The sequence below is a fragment of the Etheostoma spectabile genome, chromosome 15 (genome assembly GCF_008692095.1).
Source record: "Etheostoma spectabile isolate EspeVRDwgs_2016 chromosome 15, UIUC_Espe_1.0, whole genome shotgun sequence".
Taxonomy (NCBI): Eukaryota; Metazoa; Chordata; class Actinopteri; order Perciformes; family Percidae; genus Etheostoma; species Etheostoma spectabile.
This window is the reverse complement of record NC_045747.1, coordinates 5,548,040-5,563,152: the sequence shown is the minus strand read 5'-3', so window position 1 is coordinate 5,563,152 and position 15,113 is coordinate 5,548,040. Positions and strand designations below refer to the sequence as shown.

Genomic DNA, 15,113 nt, shown 5'->3' with positions numbered 1-15,113 from the left:
TTTTTTATAGCAGTGTCCTCTTTGATAATTACTGTAACCCTAAATGTCATGGATTGTTACATTTCTATTTTTGTAGCATTGTAAACCACATCAGTCAGTTAAAAAAAAATCTGCATTAAGAAACTGCTGTCCACATATTTACTAAAAATATATCCAAGTTTAATGAGCTAACTTCAGTCGCATCCTGCTTAGAAGTGAAGCCATCTATTAAGGGTTCCTACTTTGCTATGGTGTTAAACCAGCAGCTTCCTCTTATCTGAACTTAATGTTGTTCCATTGTTATATGGAGTAATTCTAAAATGTTCAAGTTTCTCACAGACAGCAATGTAAACTCTTTAATGCACTCTGCTGTAATGGACAAGTAAATGTCTTCAGCTTTAATGTCTGTTTTATTTATCCAAGGTGGGTCTTTACTGGTAAGGTTTTCAAAAGGTTAAATGTATTTCAAAAAGAGATGCATAAGAAGAACTTGTCTCACACACAAAAGTAGAGAATGTGCTCGCTTTATGCCAGATCTTGGTTGTAATTACTTATATAGACCTCATCTTTTTTTATAATTTTCAAGAAAGAAGAACACTACATCCAGTTTGTGCCATTAAAAGTTAACCGTTAGGGTTTTTGTTATGAGGTGCCACATCAGTGGTGGTAGGGATGTTGTTTGATGAGGTCTGACTCAGACAATATTGCTGAAGAAGATGGAAATTAAGTTCCTCTTTTCATTTCCGAAAATGTTATACTTTTACTTTGATGTTAAGATAAGGGAATGTACAAACACCGTAAACCTGGTCATAGTGTGGTCTAGACCCATCTGTAAAGTGTCTTGAGATAACTCTTATGATTTGATCCTATAAATAAAATTGAATATAAAAGATTTTTAAATAAGTAAAGATACGTGAATAGATTGATTTTTAATTTTATTATACAAAAACAAATATAGAAATAGAAAAACATGGAAATAGTGTGATATATATGAATTTATACAAGCACCCAAAAAGATTGAAAAAATACAGTGAGTCCATGGTCATCTGAAATGAGGCACAAGGGTTGAGCGTATGTGCGCCTCTCACCATCCAAAACGATCCACCAGCTTACTCTGGTCATCCAAATCTTTCTGGACCTTCTTTCTCATGTAAAAGATGGGACAATCCCGACTGCAGAGGAGTCAGGAGGGACAGTGTTACTGTGTGCTCGGCCACAATTCTGCAGTAAACAGTTCTAATAAGCATGTCCACACATGTACTGTGTATGTACCTGGTACAGAGCACATCCTCATGGAGGGAGCCCTGACAACGCTGACACTGAGTCCACAGGCGAGAGAAGCGCTCCTCCAGTGTGCTGAGGTGAAAGATCTGTAATTAACAACCTAAATGTTAGAAACTCATCGGGCATGTTTGAAGATATTAACCCTGTAATTCTTAAAAACAATTTGATCCGTTCTGTTTTACTGGAACAGCACACTAGCAGCAATAATTAAATCACATTTGATATCAAAATCCATGAGCTCTGAGGAGCCGCCAGAGGGCGATACGATGATTACCTCTAAGACAACCATTGATTATAAATAAGACATGTAAGCTTTTCTTCAATTATTGTCAGACCTGGTACCTAAACGTAGCCTTGATGAAAACCTACATAAGAAGTCATCTGGCATTTTGCCTACCTCTTTTTGGTACAGTTCAGACTCCTTCTTCTTACAGAAATCGCACACAGCCGCTGCAATGACACACATGTTAGATGTCACAAATATAAAGCCGCTCCCACACAAAATGTGGTACCTAACCTCTTTAAGTGGATAGTAGGAAAAAATATCTTAGAAATGTGAGAACACACCGTCCGTCTTGAGCACAGCTTTGCAGCCAATGCAGGTGCTTCTCTTCTGAGCAAATGCCATGAGGCCCCCGATCTTCGAGGTCAACACAGTCTTGCAGCGCGTGTGGTCACCCTCTGAAAGACAGCAGAAAATCCACAGCAATGTTTAGTTTCAAAGCATGAGAAAATATAACTAGCAAATCTATATTACATCTTTTGGGACACTTATGTTTTAAAGATTCATGGTTGAACTGCGCAGCTTTGACACTTGTTATAATGTCGGTAATGTTACGTATTCGCCATTAGACTTCTGTATGATACACAGAAAGATAAACTGATTGTTTTGATGATCAAATATTTTATAGATTACTAAAATTATAGATTACTTAATGAATCATTTTTTGGTATCTTAAAGTTTTATCTTAAAAGTAACTTTGCGTTAATCAACTAACTCAACTTATCATTTAACTAATATGAGAATATGTGAGGAAAACAAGTGTCAGCTAATAGAAATACTACTACATTGTATTAACAAGACTATGATGTGTGCGTTTGTAAACTTACTGAGCAGGATGTTCTCTGCCTTGCTCTCTCCCAGGATTGGCTCAAATATTCTCAGCAGGGGTTTGGATAGCTGCTGCTCCAGGTAGTATTGTGTGTCTATAGGAATGTTGTTCTCCAGCACAAAGATCGGGTCCTAAAACGACGTGTGGAAGGATAAGGATTAACCTTGGGATTAAGCATGTATTATTAAAAAAAGGGGATGCACAAATAAAACCTAATTATTAACAGACAATGACAGAGGACACCACAGACCTCTGACTTCATGTATGCTGCTACTCCCTTTGCAGCCTTAATAATGACGTATGGAACTCTGTCTCCTAAGTTTGGGGCACTGCCAGCATCTCTTTTCTTCATCCTGTAAAACATCCATTTGTGGGTCATTAATGGGTCAGCTCACCCATATCACACATACACAAACATTTTCCCATGGAGTATAAGTTGAAATGAGACGTCTCGGTGTGTGGTCACACACACCTCTCGGCCAGCTCCACGTGTGCCTGTTTGCCAGCATACTCCTGGGCGGTGCGTGTTAGCTCCTTGGTGATGACAAGCTGGCTGATGTCGATACGGTTGCACAGTAGGTCTGAGATCACTTCTTTAGCATGAGCCACAGCACCCTGGGGATCCCTGATGAAACATCACATCAGCTGTGATTACTTTGAAAACAAATTAACCACTCATAGTGTGGTAAAGATTCAGCATCTGAATATAAGTTTAGATCTTTTTGGACATCAAAAATTCAAACTGAAAATTAAAATAACATTAAAGATGAAATTATGAAAATGGATGAAGTCACCGGATAACTTGCTAATGCATTATGTCCAGAATGTGTGTGTGTACCTGTCTATGAGGATTCTCTGCAGACAGGTGTTGATGAGGTTAGCCACCAGAGGGCAGTTGTCTCTGCGGACAGTCTCAATGCCTTTACAGTCCATCTTGTCATGTGTGTCTGAACTGGCAGAGAAATAGAGGCCAGCGTAGCGCTTCTTGTTGATCAGCAGGTATGGGTAGTACACCTGAGGAAGTGACACGTATGAGCTCCAGTTAGCTGGGAGGATGCTTCAACTCTCCTGTGGTCCCAAATCCTGGCTCTTACATTATGAACTAGTTAGCCGATTCTCAAATGCAAACTCAAGAGCTTAATCAAGAACTTCCACAGATGATGAAATTACTGGGACAAGTGCTTTGATAAATCCAGTGGACTGAAATGTCACCTTCTCAAACTCCAGTTTGATGGGCGGTGTGAAATGGGACGATACCCACTCTGCTGCCTCCGTCCCAATATTCATGGCCTCCCTCACCGTAGCTACTCCAAGCTTAACCATGACGGAGTCTGTGTCCCCATAAATTACCTTTAAAAGATAAAAACATTTAGACAACATTTAAACAAAGCGGGTCCATCAAAAACATCAGATAGCAGGTTCAATATTTTTAGCCAGCTCAAGTATTCTATAATCTACAATATACTAAGCTGATATGTTAACTCATAAGGTTAACGAGCAAAAAGATAAAAGAAAAGGAGGAGTTTGGGTCAGTATTGGTGGGGCGTTGCTGCATGTATTTCTCACCTTGGCATCACCTTGGTAACCATTGGAAATGTTGTACTTGGACTCCACCAACTGTTTAGTTTGCTCGATCATTTGTCTTCCAAAACCTGTGACACTCTAAATGAGAAAAAAAAAAGGATTTCTTCACTAAATGATCTGTGCTGTTAGAATGCACTTTCATTGGCCAAGGAAGAAAAACGTCAACCACATAACAGTTCATGATTTTTAATGTCTGGGGAAAATATTAGCCATTAATCAAGGCCTTTTATCCTAAAATGGCTCATGTAGAAAGAAAGAGTTATTTTTCTTAGCTCTCTCAGAGAATGTAACTAAGTAAGTAAACCCTACACAAAACATCAAGAAACACAGCCTGCTGTGGTTCATCTTTACACTCTTTGTGATTTCCACCTGTTCTGTGGTTTCTATTGCAACAATTATGTTTGCACTACATCTCTGTCTGTGCCCTGACTTCACATCTGTGCAGAATAGTGAAAAAAATGACAAGTGAAATGGGGACAGCATCATGTAGCATACATGAAATACAGTTGGGTTGGGCCAGAATTGTAAACATTTAATATGTTAAATGACAGCCTGTTATTAGTTGTATTGAAGAGTAAGGACCACACCAGGAATTAACCAAACCAAAGTGACATGTTCATGAGGTTTAATGTACTGCAGCTGAGTAGCTAGTTAGCTATCTAGCATGCAAACTAATGTTAGCAGTGCACTTTTCACCAGTGAACTTTTTGTCTGTTTGTTTGTTTGTTCAACCAGCTTAGATGCAGGACGTGTTAGTTAGATAACAAAGAGATTAGCAGGTAAGCTTATGTGGGTCGTTATTCAAAGTCTTGTGTTCTGTAGCAGGTTGACCTATTTCTAAAAGGTATCACATTGAATTAATTCAAAACTAGAGGCCGTCATGAGAAAACCAAACAAATATATATAAATTTCCCCCTTTTGGTTTCAGATTTTTTTTTTCTTAAAAAGGAGAACACAGAACATGTGATTTACACAGCAGATATGTATGCTGTGCCAGACAAAAAAAAAATCTATGTAAATTCAGTTGGACTTTAAAACTAGCATGAGAGACAGAGTTGAGAGCTCACCTGTGAGATCTCTAGGCAGGGCAGCTTGCCCACCTGAGCACCTGTGAAGCCATAGACGGAGTTTGCGCTGATTTTGAGTGCAAGTTGTCGGCCGTCCAGCACTTGCCTCTTGAAAGGGTCAGTCTCTTTCTTTAGCTCGGTTTTGGCCCTGTGGACAGATGGGATCAGTGGGGAAGGACTGCTGATTTATGGGCACAATAGAGCAAAATCATCTATTTTATATATTTGGGCTTGGCAGCAAGTTCCATTTTAAGGTACAGTGGCACTAAAGCCATCTACAGAATTGCTAACTTTTTCTCTCCAGTTCATTTTTCAATTTGATTTTGTGATTTATTTAAATAATTAAAACCTCTTCCTGGCAGACAGCAGATTCTCCAGGATTTCAGGTAGAAGTCCTTTCCTCACAGAGCTCTTCACAAACATATCACCAGTCGGAGTCTTGATGAAGTCCTCTGGTGAGAGGCTGAAGATACACAAACACTTCAGATATTAGCTCATTATTTTGAAAAACCTCTTCAGATATTAATTATTTTTGATACAAGCTATATAAAAAACATTTAAGTATTTTTTTATTAGCCATTAAAGAAAAAAAGAAATCAATGAAGAGTAAAGATCTGAAAAGCCACACCATTGTGTTTATGTTTCAGGTCAAAATAAGCCTGTAGGCTGGTTAAACATATGCGAGAAGTCACATTCAGCTCATAACACTTACTCTAAGAAAGTTGCATGAATTCAGCAATACATTTCATAAAACGTTTTTTAGGATCCAAGAAGACGAAAACATTCAGGGAAACCAAAGCAAACCAAAACTAATTTCTTGTGGACTTTCAATATAACCACACATTTAAAAAGAACTGCTGACCCCTGTCTCTCTGCTGAGCCCTTCTGCAGCAGGGTGGTGTAGCACAGATTGTGAGCCATCATGATGGACGGATACAAGGAGGAGAAATCCAGGGTGGCAATGGGGACGCTGTAATACCTGTACAGAGAAGACGGTGGCGATGAGAAGTTTGTCGTACCAAACCATCAGCACCAAGAGAAGAGAGGAGTCATACACTAACATAAACCAATATACACACCCTTTCTCTGGCTCAATGACAGTTGCTCCAGTGTAGTCTTCTCCTCCTCCTGCTTTTACAACAGGCATGACCAGGTCCTGTTTCATGGCCTAAACAGACAAGCGGACACTTTCAGTTGTCATCTTTAAATCCGCACGGAACACATACAGTAAATGTACCACGTGTTTGACCTTTTTTTACCTGTCGCAGAAGCTGAGAGACAACTTTGATCTGCTGTCCTCTTGATAACAGGTAGGTGAGAGGCACACCTGTCACTCTGGCCATCTCCATGTAGTTAATCACACACATCAGCTTCTGCAGCAAGCGCAGTGGGAGGTAGGCGTCTTTCAGGCAGTAGACAGCCAACCGACGACGTGTTTGTTCATTGCCATTCTGTGATTGGAAGAAAAAGGGGGGGGGGGAAGACTATTTAAATCTGCAGAGCTCTTAATGATTAACAGCTCCCTTTGCGATGCAACAAGGTTACTGGTTTGTGCTTTACCTGCAGATCAGTGATGATGGAGTGCTGCACATCTTCTTTCTGCTCTTGCAGGAAGTGGAAGCTCACTGCGTTCAGTGTGTATGAGCGCAGTTTATAGTCCCTGAGAAGAACCTGAGAGAAACACACCAATTACACTGTGTGCAGTGTCTTTTCCAGAAAATGCGTTTACACAAGCAATGCAATACATACTAACTGTGTAACTTAAATAATGTTGAAGTTATGATTCCTGTTGCTGTCATTGAAGCTGACCTGCAAGAGATCAAACTGAACCCGGCCCTCCATGTTAATGCTCTTGTTCTCTCTGCGGCCCATCTGCTTGCTTTGGAAGTTTAGTTCTCGCAAGACTGTCTTTATGCCTCGCACTCGGCCAAGGTAAGGAAAGAAATTCACCTGAAAACAAAGAACGTGTTTTCTTAAGTAAAAAGGGGAAACAGGAATGTCTTACACCAAAGAGAAATGGGACATCTGAAGTATTTACTACAAATACATTATTGCATGCTTAAGTATTTATGTGCAGTACTCTTAATCTGGTAATTTTAGGCATTGGTACTGCACGAAAGTAGTAGACGAATGTGGCTTAATCTAACCTTTAAAGCAGCTGCCCTGTCAATCAAGTATGGAAAGTCAAAATTTTGGATGTTGTAACCAGTGATGATGTCTGGGTCCACTGTCCTCAAAAACTCCGCCCAGCTCTGCTCACAGAGATGTAAACAGAAACACAATGACATGGCAGATGATCAACAAAACATTGAAAAAGGGAGCAAGGAAAACCTGTCAAAATATTTATGTTTTTCGGTGTCTTACTGTAGCCAGTGTGTATACCTGCAGTAGCTGTTTCTCCTGTGTAAAGCACAATATCTGAGAGCCCACGATGCTGGCGCAGGACTGGAGTGTGAACACAGTGCGAATGAAGGGCTCTGTCTCACCCTGCCGCTGCACCATAGATGCTATCTGAATCACAGGGTCTTTGTCTGCTTCTGGGAAGATTCCTGGAAAGAAGAGTTGACACCACACTCAAACTCTGCATCTCATCAAGTATGATGAGGCCTCGTAGACAAAAAGTAGGTTAGAGTAATAGTTTGCATGCTGTTTAGTAGGAATATGAGCGAGAAAGAAACCCACCTTTTCTTCCTGCACACTCAATGTCAAAGCTAAGGATCCTGAGCGGTGCAATCCTTTGCCAGTCTCCTTCTGCAGGGTGCCTTATCAAATCTGTCCATCCCACATCCACCTCATACTGACACAAGGACTCCTGAAGGATGAAAACAGGGGAGAAAATTCATGAACACCGTTGGTTAAAGCATGCAGAACTAATTGCATACGAAGGCATTCTCCTTTAGCATCACAGTCATTTGTTCTAATGACAGGCCAGATTGTGTCATGCAACATGTAAGATGTGAACTGAACCTACCTTGCCTGGGTACTGAGCATCCGTGCACCCCATGCTCTTCTCTTCACGCACTCTGTACTTGCTTATGGGAAGCTCAATCCAGCAGCATCCCACCACATCACTGTCCACCATAAACCTGTCAAAACAGTGAGGCTCATTAAGCTAAAAAAAAAATACGGCTTTAGTGTTACTTTTAGTCATCAGTTTGTAAGAAATATATTTACAAAAACTAACATTGTTAGTTGCAACAAATTCCCCTGATGTCTTCATGACCTAGAGCTACATTTTTCATGAATAAAATTAGTGAGATGTCCATGTTGCCCATGCGTATGTACACGTCAGCAGACAAATAATATATAATAACCCAACAATATAAGAATATGGCTATGGAATTACTCAGGAGGACTAAAAACTGGGAACAGCATGTTTAGCCTGAGAAAAGCAAGAACAAACACCATGTTTGACTTCATAAATAAATGAATCTTGAATGAATGTATTCTGGAGTTACATACATCTCATAACAGAAATAACAACACACAATTATTAGACGTATCTCCACGTTTCTGTTTTCTTTGGTTATCTTGCATGTACTACAGGTTGCATTAAGCTAGCAGCCAAGACAGGCAGGTAGCCAGATATAAAAGTGTGGCGAGTCCACAATATTTTGTCTGTTTACATGAGCCAAGAAAACATTCTGTGTGCGGTCTCATGCAGCTGAATTGATGATTTTCTCTAGTCTTAATTGTTGCGGTTTCCTTCTTTGGTGGTCATTGCGTGAGTTATGAGCACACAGTTGAATTTAGATATGAATGCCATGTCTATTGTAACAACCTTTTCAGACTTTAAATTATATCTTAAAATTCAACACAATGCCATGCCTTTTGATGACAAAGGCAATCACAATATAATTTGCAAAAAGAACCTCAATGTTTCAATCTTTACAGTTATGCACAAACACACACCTTATCTCAAAATCTATGTTGGCCTCAAAGGATTGGTAAGCCTGGGTGGGGAAAGGTCCAAACTTGAAGCCCTGCTCCAGCAGCCTTTTTGCTGGGGCAATGAGACGAGGCATTGCCATTGTTATCCGCAAAAAATCCAGAACGTTTTTTCCATGGTAACCATACATGTCTGCATGAAAAAAGAGAAAATATTAAGTTTAAGTCCAAGAATCATGATAAAAGCATAGACACTTTCCAAGTACATTTATCATCTCATGATTTGCAAGTAGGATTAGCCTTCTCTGTTCACAAAAAAATGTGATCAAAGAGAATTCCTTCACACAATTACATTCAGTGAACAATTGCACATGAGCATTTGCACATTGCTTGTACTCACTCTCTTTGCGGGTAATGTCCACAGCCAACACTGTGACAGAGATGTTGTCCTTATTGGATCGCATGTCCTTCAGGACAACAGAGTTCAACTCTCTTTGAAATTCACCCAGGTATTTAGATGTGAACCCTTTTCAGAGCAGGCAGAAAAAAAATTTAGCATTGTAGGATTTATAAGAATTAATTAAGTAGTAACTCTCCCCCCCCCCCACCCCAACAGTTGAAATCATTCAGAAAAGTGACACGCCCCAAAGTCAGAAATGTGTTATACTGAGAGAATTTTTAATAGTAACCAACTGAAAACTATTTTGCTAAACAAGTGTGTCACAATAATATTTAAATTGAAAGATGTCATGTATTGACAAAATGACAAGTACTCACCGCTTGGTGCAGGAACATAGAAGTAAGGTGCAAAACCGTGGATGTGGCAACACACACTGTTGCCACTGTCTGTCACCCCAAACATTCGAATGATTGGGACTTTTCCCTGTGACTGACCGGGCATGCCAGCCACTGTTGCCCCTGCATAACAGAAAAGTGGAAAACAACTTAGATAACATTTCTAATTACATACAGTAAATGCATTTGAGCAGTTGGATGGGTTCTACACTCTTATTTAGATCCAAACAACAAAGAAGCCAAAATAACTAAGTTGTCTTGTTTCAAATGTCCTTTGATGGGGCAACCTCTAGCTAACCCAGTAAGAGCATGTGCATGTAGGCTGAGTCCTCTGCAGTGGTCCAGGTTTGAGTCCGACCTGTGGCCCTGTGCTGCATGTCATCCCGCATCTCTCTTCCACCTATTCTGTCTATCCACTGCCACTATCTAATAAAAAGGGAAAAGCCCCAAAAAATAATCTTAAAAAATTACCCAAATAATAGTCAAGATCAATCTGCTGAAACACCAAAGTATCAGCTGATGGGTCCAGTAAAGGGGCATGAGGCCGCCGCCAACGAGGGTTAAGGTCTGCTGAGAAGAGGTCACCTAAAGAAACAAGGTGGTAAGACAGAAGTATAACAAAGTGCATTATTTATTAGCTTAATGGATATAGGCATGCACTGTGTAAGTGATTGAGTGATTGCCTGGAACAATAGTTTCACATTTGCCAATATTGTGAGCACACCGTTGCATTAGTCACAATGCCAAGCTAACCATCTAGCCATTAGCTATACCTGCATATTCTTGATGGTTGTGGCAAAGCTGACAAGCTAAGCATGACTAAATTACTCATGGCAAGACTGGATTACCAATTTAACCATTCAGACGGATTTGTTAGAGCTGCTAGCCACACAAATTACTTACCAAAAATGAGAAAAACACGCTGGAAAATAAAAATTATTCTTCAACAGGCAGCTGAGTTCTGTATATAGTGTAGTTGTACTAGTTTAAGAGAACGATATGTCTTAATGTGCGCCTTATGGACAATGATACAGGTCTGCATCTTATTTACATAACTCAATAATCTCTTCCTACACCAGGAAAACCATTTTCATTGTGCCACCTATGATTGTGTGCTTTTCTGTGCAAGACTTACCTACAGGAATAACATCATGACCTGCCTGGCCCTCCATCTCCTCTGCCTCCATCTCTGCTTCGTCGAACATGGACAATTCCTCTTCAAACTGTGATGGACTGTCCTCCCATTCACCAGCTATTTTACCCCTTTTGGCCTGGGACACACCACCCACATAAGGGCCACCATTACGTCTTTTATAATCCATGCCTAAAAGAAACATTGAGGAACAAAGTACATTAGGGAAGATAATTACAGAGAAAGAAATTGCTTGACTCAGTTAACCAGGCAACGTTCATTGTATAGCAATTAACCTTAATGATAGTAGTAGACAAACAATAAGAATGAGGCAGAACTATCAAATAAACAAATTCCTATTGTACTATTTTAAGAGCTCATTACCACCTGCAGACAGAGCTACCCCTTTGATAGACAACCAAGACTTAACTATACTTACGAAAGAAAGGAAGCATTTGTGTGGCTACGCTTGTATCACTATTCCTTGTACTGTCAGGACATATTTGGCATGTAGTACATATGCATACTCTATATGCTGGGCTATAGACTGTGGATACGGTGTAAAAGAAGTACAGTGCTGTAAGGTTTTTTTTTCAGCGGATGAGGTGAGGTGCAATAAAATTTAAAACGAAAAGATAAAAAAGGGCAAAACTCTAAAAGAACCATGAAGCTACGCAGACGCAGTTCAAAATAGTGGCAATGACATTTGCTCCATTAAAATTATGCTTTGTGTTTATGTCATTATCAGTAAAGGCGGAAGGTGTATGAAATATGTTTGGTAATACGCACCAACACATAAAAAAAACGCCCATAGTGCACATGTTGTAGCCCATTCACCATGTAACTAGCATGACTCTTAAAGTAACGTTAGCCCTCCTATCTACGCACAACACGTTTAGTTGGCATCACAACTAGCCTAGGTACTAACGTGAGTTAGCGAGCTAACGTTACATTGTGTCTTTCTAAGCCTCTTGATTCTGTTTCAGTTGTGCACTCATGGTTAATGTGGATAACTTATCTCGTATTTTGCTTTACTTCCACATTCAACATCTATAAGATATAATAACCATTAACCTCAGCATTCCAGCGGTAATTGTTTCTGTCATTTTTGGCTAGCTGTCTTTTGTAACGAGCTAAAGCAGCAAGCTAACGAGCGCCAGTGTAAACACACAACTTACTTACCTACGATCTTACCTAATTGTAGGACTAATCTCACTGCGAAACCTGTCAAGCTACTGATGATCAACGGTTGATGCGTTTCTGACAAAGTTACAAATGACTATCAATGTAACTTCTTGACAACAGCCCCAGGTTGACAACAGCTCCCGCCACTCTTCTTCAATTTGTGAGCTGCCTGAAAGCGCGGAAATATTTCGTTTGGTTACCAGGCCCAATACTAAAGGAATGGACAATGACGACAGTGAGAGGGCGGAAACTCAGCGGTAATGAGAAGGAAGTTTGACGCAGCCTGACTATACCATAGGACTACACAGATCGTGTGTTCCCGGCAAAATGACGTCAGAATATACGCAGCAGCGAAGCAGGGAAAAGCTGTCTATGGGGAAAACGGCTCATCGGTTAAAAAAGAAAAAAAACGTTCGAATTGTATTTTTTCTTTTTGTATTAACCATCTACAAGAATAACAATTTGCCAAACAAATCTATTTTTGGAATTTTTGATTTTATTTAAGGCATGATTTACACACAGAGAAACAGTTTATACAAACGTATGACCCCTTTTTGAGTTGTTTTATTATTGACAATAACATGTTTTATTGTTGACATTGGAAAAGGTATATCCTTGTTCTTCTAATGTAAATGTGAAGTGGGCCTCTATCACTGTAAAAAAAATTCTCTGTCAATCTTACAGAAATTCAATGTGATGTTACATATGGTTTTGGATTTTGGTAATAATACAGTGAGTAGCCTATGGAGGGCAACAGTGTTTTTTTTTGTACACATATGACTACAGACTTTTAAAAGGTAATGTTTACAATGGCAATGATGAACTCAGTTTGCAACATTATGGACCGAAGGTATAAACGGTATAGTCACACAAATACAAATAGGAGTAGTCAAAAAGTCCTGAGTTGAGTTAAATTCATATAGTTTTAGCTTTATGTAGTCAGAAAGTTTCATTACGATCAATAAATTCTTTGTGAGAGAGAGGGCTGAGAACAAATGACATACTGTACATCACAATAAGAAAATTCTGTCACCCACACAAAAATCAGTGCACATACTGATACACTAATCAAATAAATAACGATCAGCAAGTAAACTTTAAAGTATGCTACTTCAGCAAAACATGTGCCCCTTACCAGTTTTCGAGCTGCAAAGAGTAGTTGATTAAATGATTAGTCCATCCCCAGGTAAATAATTGCCATCTAATTTGATGATTGATTTATCATTTAGGTAATTTCAAGGAAAAATATTTAATTTCTGATAGTACTAAGTCCTAAAATGGCAGAACTTGCATCTTTTTTTAGTCACAACATGATAATTAATTGTATATCTTTGGCTTTTGGTCAGATAAAACAAGACATTTGATGACATGACTTTGGTCTCTATGCACAGATAGATATATACTTATTATTTCAATTAGGCTCTTGGAAAGTTGTGTTGGGTGTTTAGGGTATTTTATTGGCCAAACCACTAATCAATTAATCAATAAAATGATCAGCATAGAAAAGCAGTCTTTTCTATTTCAGAGTTTGTAAAGAGGATTTTCCAAAGCTAACCAATCCCATGATCTAGTGCCATGGTTATTTTATACTTTGCACTTTATACTCATGATGTCTCAATGATAGTAAAGTGCCAAAACACATAAAGAGCAAGGTTTCCTAAATGAAAATGTGATACCAAGATATCAGCAACAATGACCATCTCATCTTTTCATATTTATCAGTGCATTCAATGTGTCTGCGGGCCACTTCTCATTGAAAGTTGTTGGTGCTTTCTGTCAACGCATCTAGAGACACATAACACAGTCAGAGTTCAGAGATCATAGAGGTCACGCTACACAGCGGGCTGGCAGGAGGATTCATGCTTAGTAACACCTCAGCTGTGCAGACCTTTACTAAAACAGGGGTCTGTGATTCCGACTCTGTGACCACAAGGCCTCTTTTCAGCAGCATTACCAATGCCCTGTGGTCAGTCCTATCAAGGGTGGAAGTGGGTGGGGTTAGACAGATGGCAGCCAGTGGAGTAGGCCTGGGCCTATGTGATATATCAGAGATATGTAAAGGGATTGGGTGTCTAAATGTCACTGGTCACGTTGTATTCTCAAAATTATATGCACTCATGACCCTTAGAACACATTATAAATAACTCTCTTGCTCCTTTACCTTCTCATTGGAAGAAAAGAAGTTGCCCGGTTTCCCATGACTCCCCCCTTTTGTATGGATGAACAGATAATTCCCCAACCACTGAAACTCCATTTAAGCTCTGCTCAGCCAATTGCGTCTCTCAGCTGAGGAAAACGCCCACTTCCTGTCACGTTGCGTGTAGAGGCAGAGACAAAGATGAGACTGAGGTCCAATGGGAGTAAAGCTCATGAATAATGTGACAGCAGAGTGCCCGCATTCACCAACCCAATCTTCTTCCTGCATCGCAGGCCATGAGCACCCTGTCCTTCAATCTGACAGCAAACGCACCAAACCAATGTGAATCGCTGGCATTTAACTAAAGTCTCCGCCCCCCTTTCCTCACTCTCCGTTGGTTTCATTTTTTTCGATTGACTGCGACAGCTGCCAATGTGTTGTTCATCTTCTTGAAGTTGGGAGGAAACCGAAGGGTGAGTAGACATCTGTATTTTTCATTTCCACATTGAATATAGTTAAATACTTCCTCAGTAGACGGTGCGCGCATCAGGACGCTGTGTCCTTTGCGCGTGTCCGCAGCTGCAGTAGATGCATGCCCGATGTCACGTTCGCTCCTCAACTCATGAGAAAACAGAAGAACAGAAGATACATACAAGAGCATGCATATCCGCTGGGAGGGTCTGCTGTTGGTTTTATGGGGCTGTTGTCCCCTATAGTTTTTGGACGAGCCGTCGCTGCCCGAAGCTGACGTGCAGTGCGTCCTTAATTGCCTGATGTGGGACAGATCAGGCCCTGGGCAATTCAAATCAAAATATCCGTTGACAGCAGCATTATGGTGATTAGTGTAAAGGGTCATTAATTCATTAAGGCATCCATAAGCTGATGTACCAAGCAGGTGAGTGTTCCCAAGAAGATCCCAAGGGAATCCCAGGGGGACCCCCCCCCCCCCT

General features: G+C 40.1%; 2 protein-coding genes across 3 annotated transcripts in view; one reads left to right on the top strand and one right to left on the bottom strand.

The window, feature by feature from the left end:
- Nucleotides 1-927: 927 nt before the first annotated feature.
- pold1 (polymerase (DNA directed), delta 1, catalytic subunit) lies at nucleotides 928-12,292 on the bottom strand. Of its 2 annotated transcripts, none has more exons than XM_032538691.1 (27): nucleotides 12,036-12,292; nucleotides 10,845-11,033; nucleotides 10,181-10,294; nucleotides 9,692-9,832; nucleotides 9,315-9,440; nucleotides 8,939-9,107; nucleotides 7,998-8,112; nucleotides 7,709-7,838; nucleotides 7,409-7,575; nucleotides 7,174-7,278; nucleotides 6,836-6,976; nucleotides 6,587-6,697; nucleotides 6,286-6,477; nucleotides 6,106-6,194; nucleotides 5,889-6,005; nucleotides 5,376-5,489; nucleotides 5,027-5,174; nucleotides 3,942-4,037; nucleotides 3,588-3,725; nucleotides 3,214-3,389; nucleotides 2,848-3,000; nucleotides 2,626-2,728; nucleotides 2,374-2,506; nucleotides 1,831-1,944; nucleotides 1,661-1,713; nucleotides 1,252-1,349; nucleotides 928-1,151 (listed from the first exon to the last, which is right to left on the bottom strand). In XM_032538691.1, exons 2-27 carry the CDS (start codon nucleotides 11,029-11,031, stop codon nucleotides 1,064-1,066), a joined length of 3,318 nt encoding a protein of 1,105 aa, XP_032394582.1. In that variant the 5' UTR covers nucleotides 11,032-11,033; nucleotides 12,036-12,292; the 3' UTR covers nucleotides 928-1,063. The 2 variants fall into 2 exon arrangements, with proteins under 2 accessions (XP_032394582.1, XP_032394583.1); XM_032538692.1 differs by having other exon boundaries at nucleotides 12,024-12,287.
- Nucleotides 12,293-14,408: 2,116 nt separating this feature from the next.
- Nucleotides 14,409-15,113, top strand: part of gys1 (glycogen synthase 1 (muscle)) — a 9,500-nt gene continuing 8,795 nt past the window's right edge. The window contains exon 1 of the mRNA XM_032538698.1: nucleotides 14,409-14,636. The gene's annotated coding sequence lies outside the window, so the exon portion shown is untranslated. The remainder of the gene's footprint in view (nucleotides 14,637-15,113) is intronic.

Coding starts and splice junctions, on each gene's coding strand:
- pold1 (XM_032538691.1), bottom strand. CDS start 11,031: ATGGATTATAAAAGACGTAATGGTGGCCCTTATGTGGGTGGTGTGTCC. Junction 6,698..6,835: donor TTCAGTTTGATCTCTTGCAG/GTCAGCTTCAAT, acceptor TGTTTCTCTCAG/GTTCTTCTCAGGGACTATAA. Junction 6,195..6,285: donor TCTCTCAGCTTCTGCGACAG/GTAAAAAAAGGT, acceptor TTGTCTGTTTAG/GCCATGAAACAGGACCTGGT.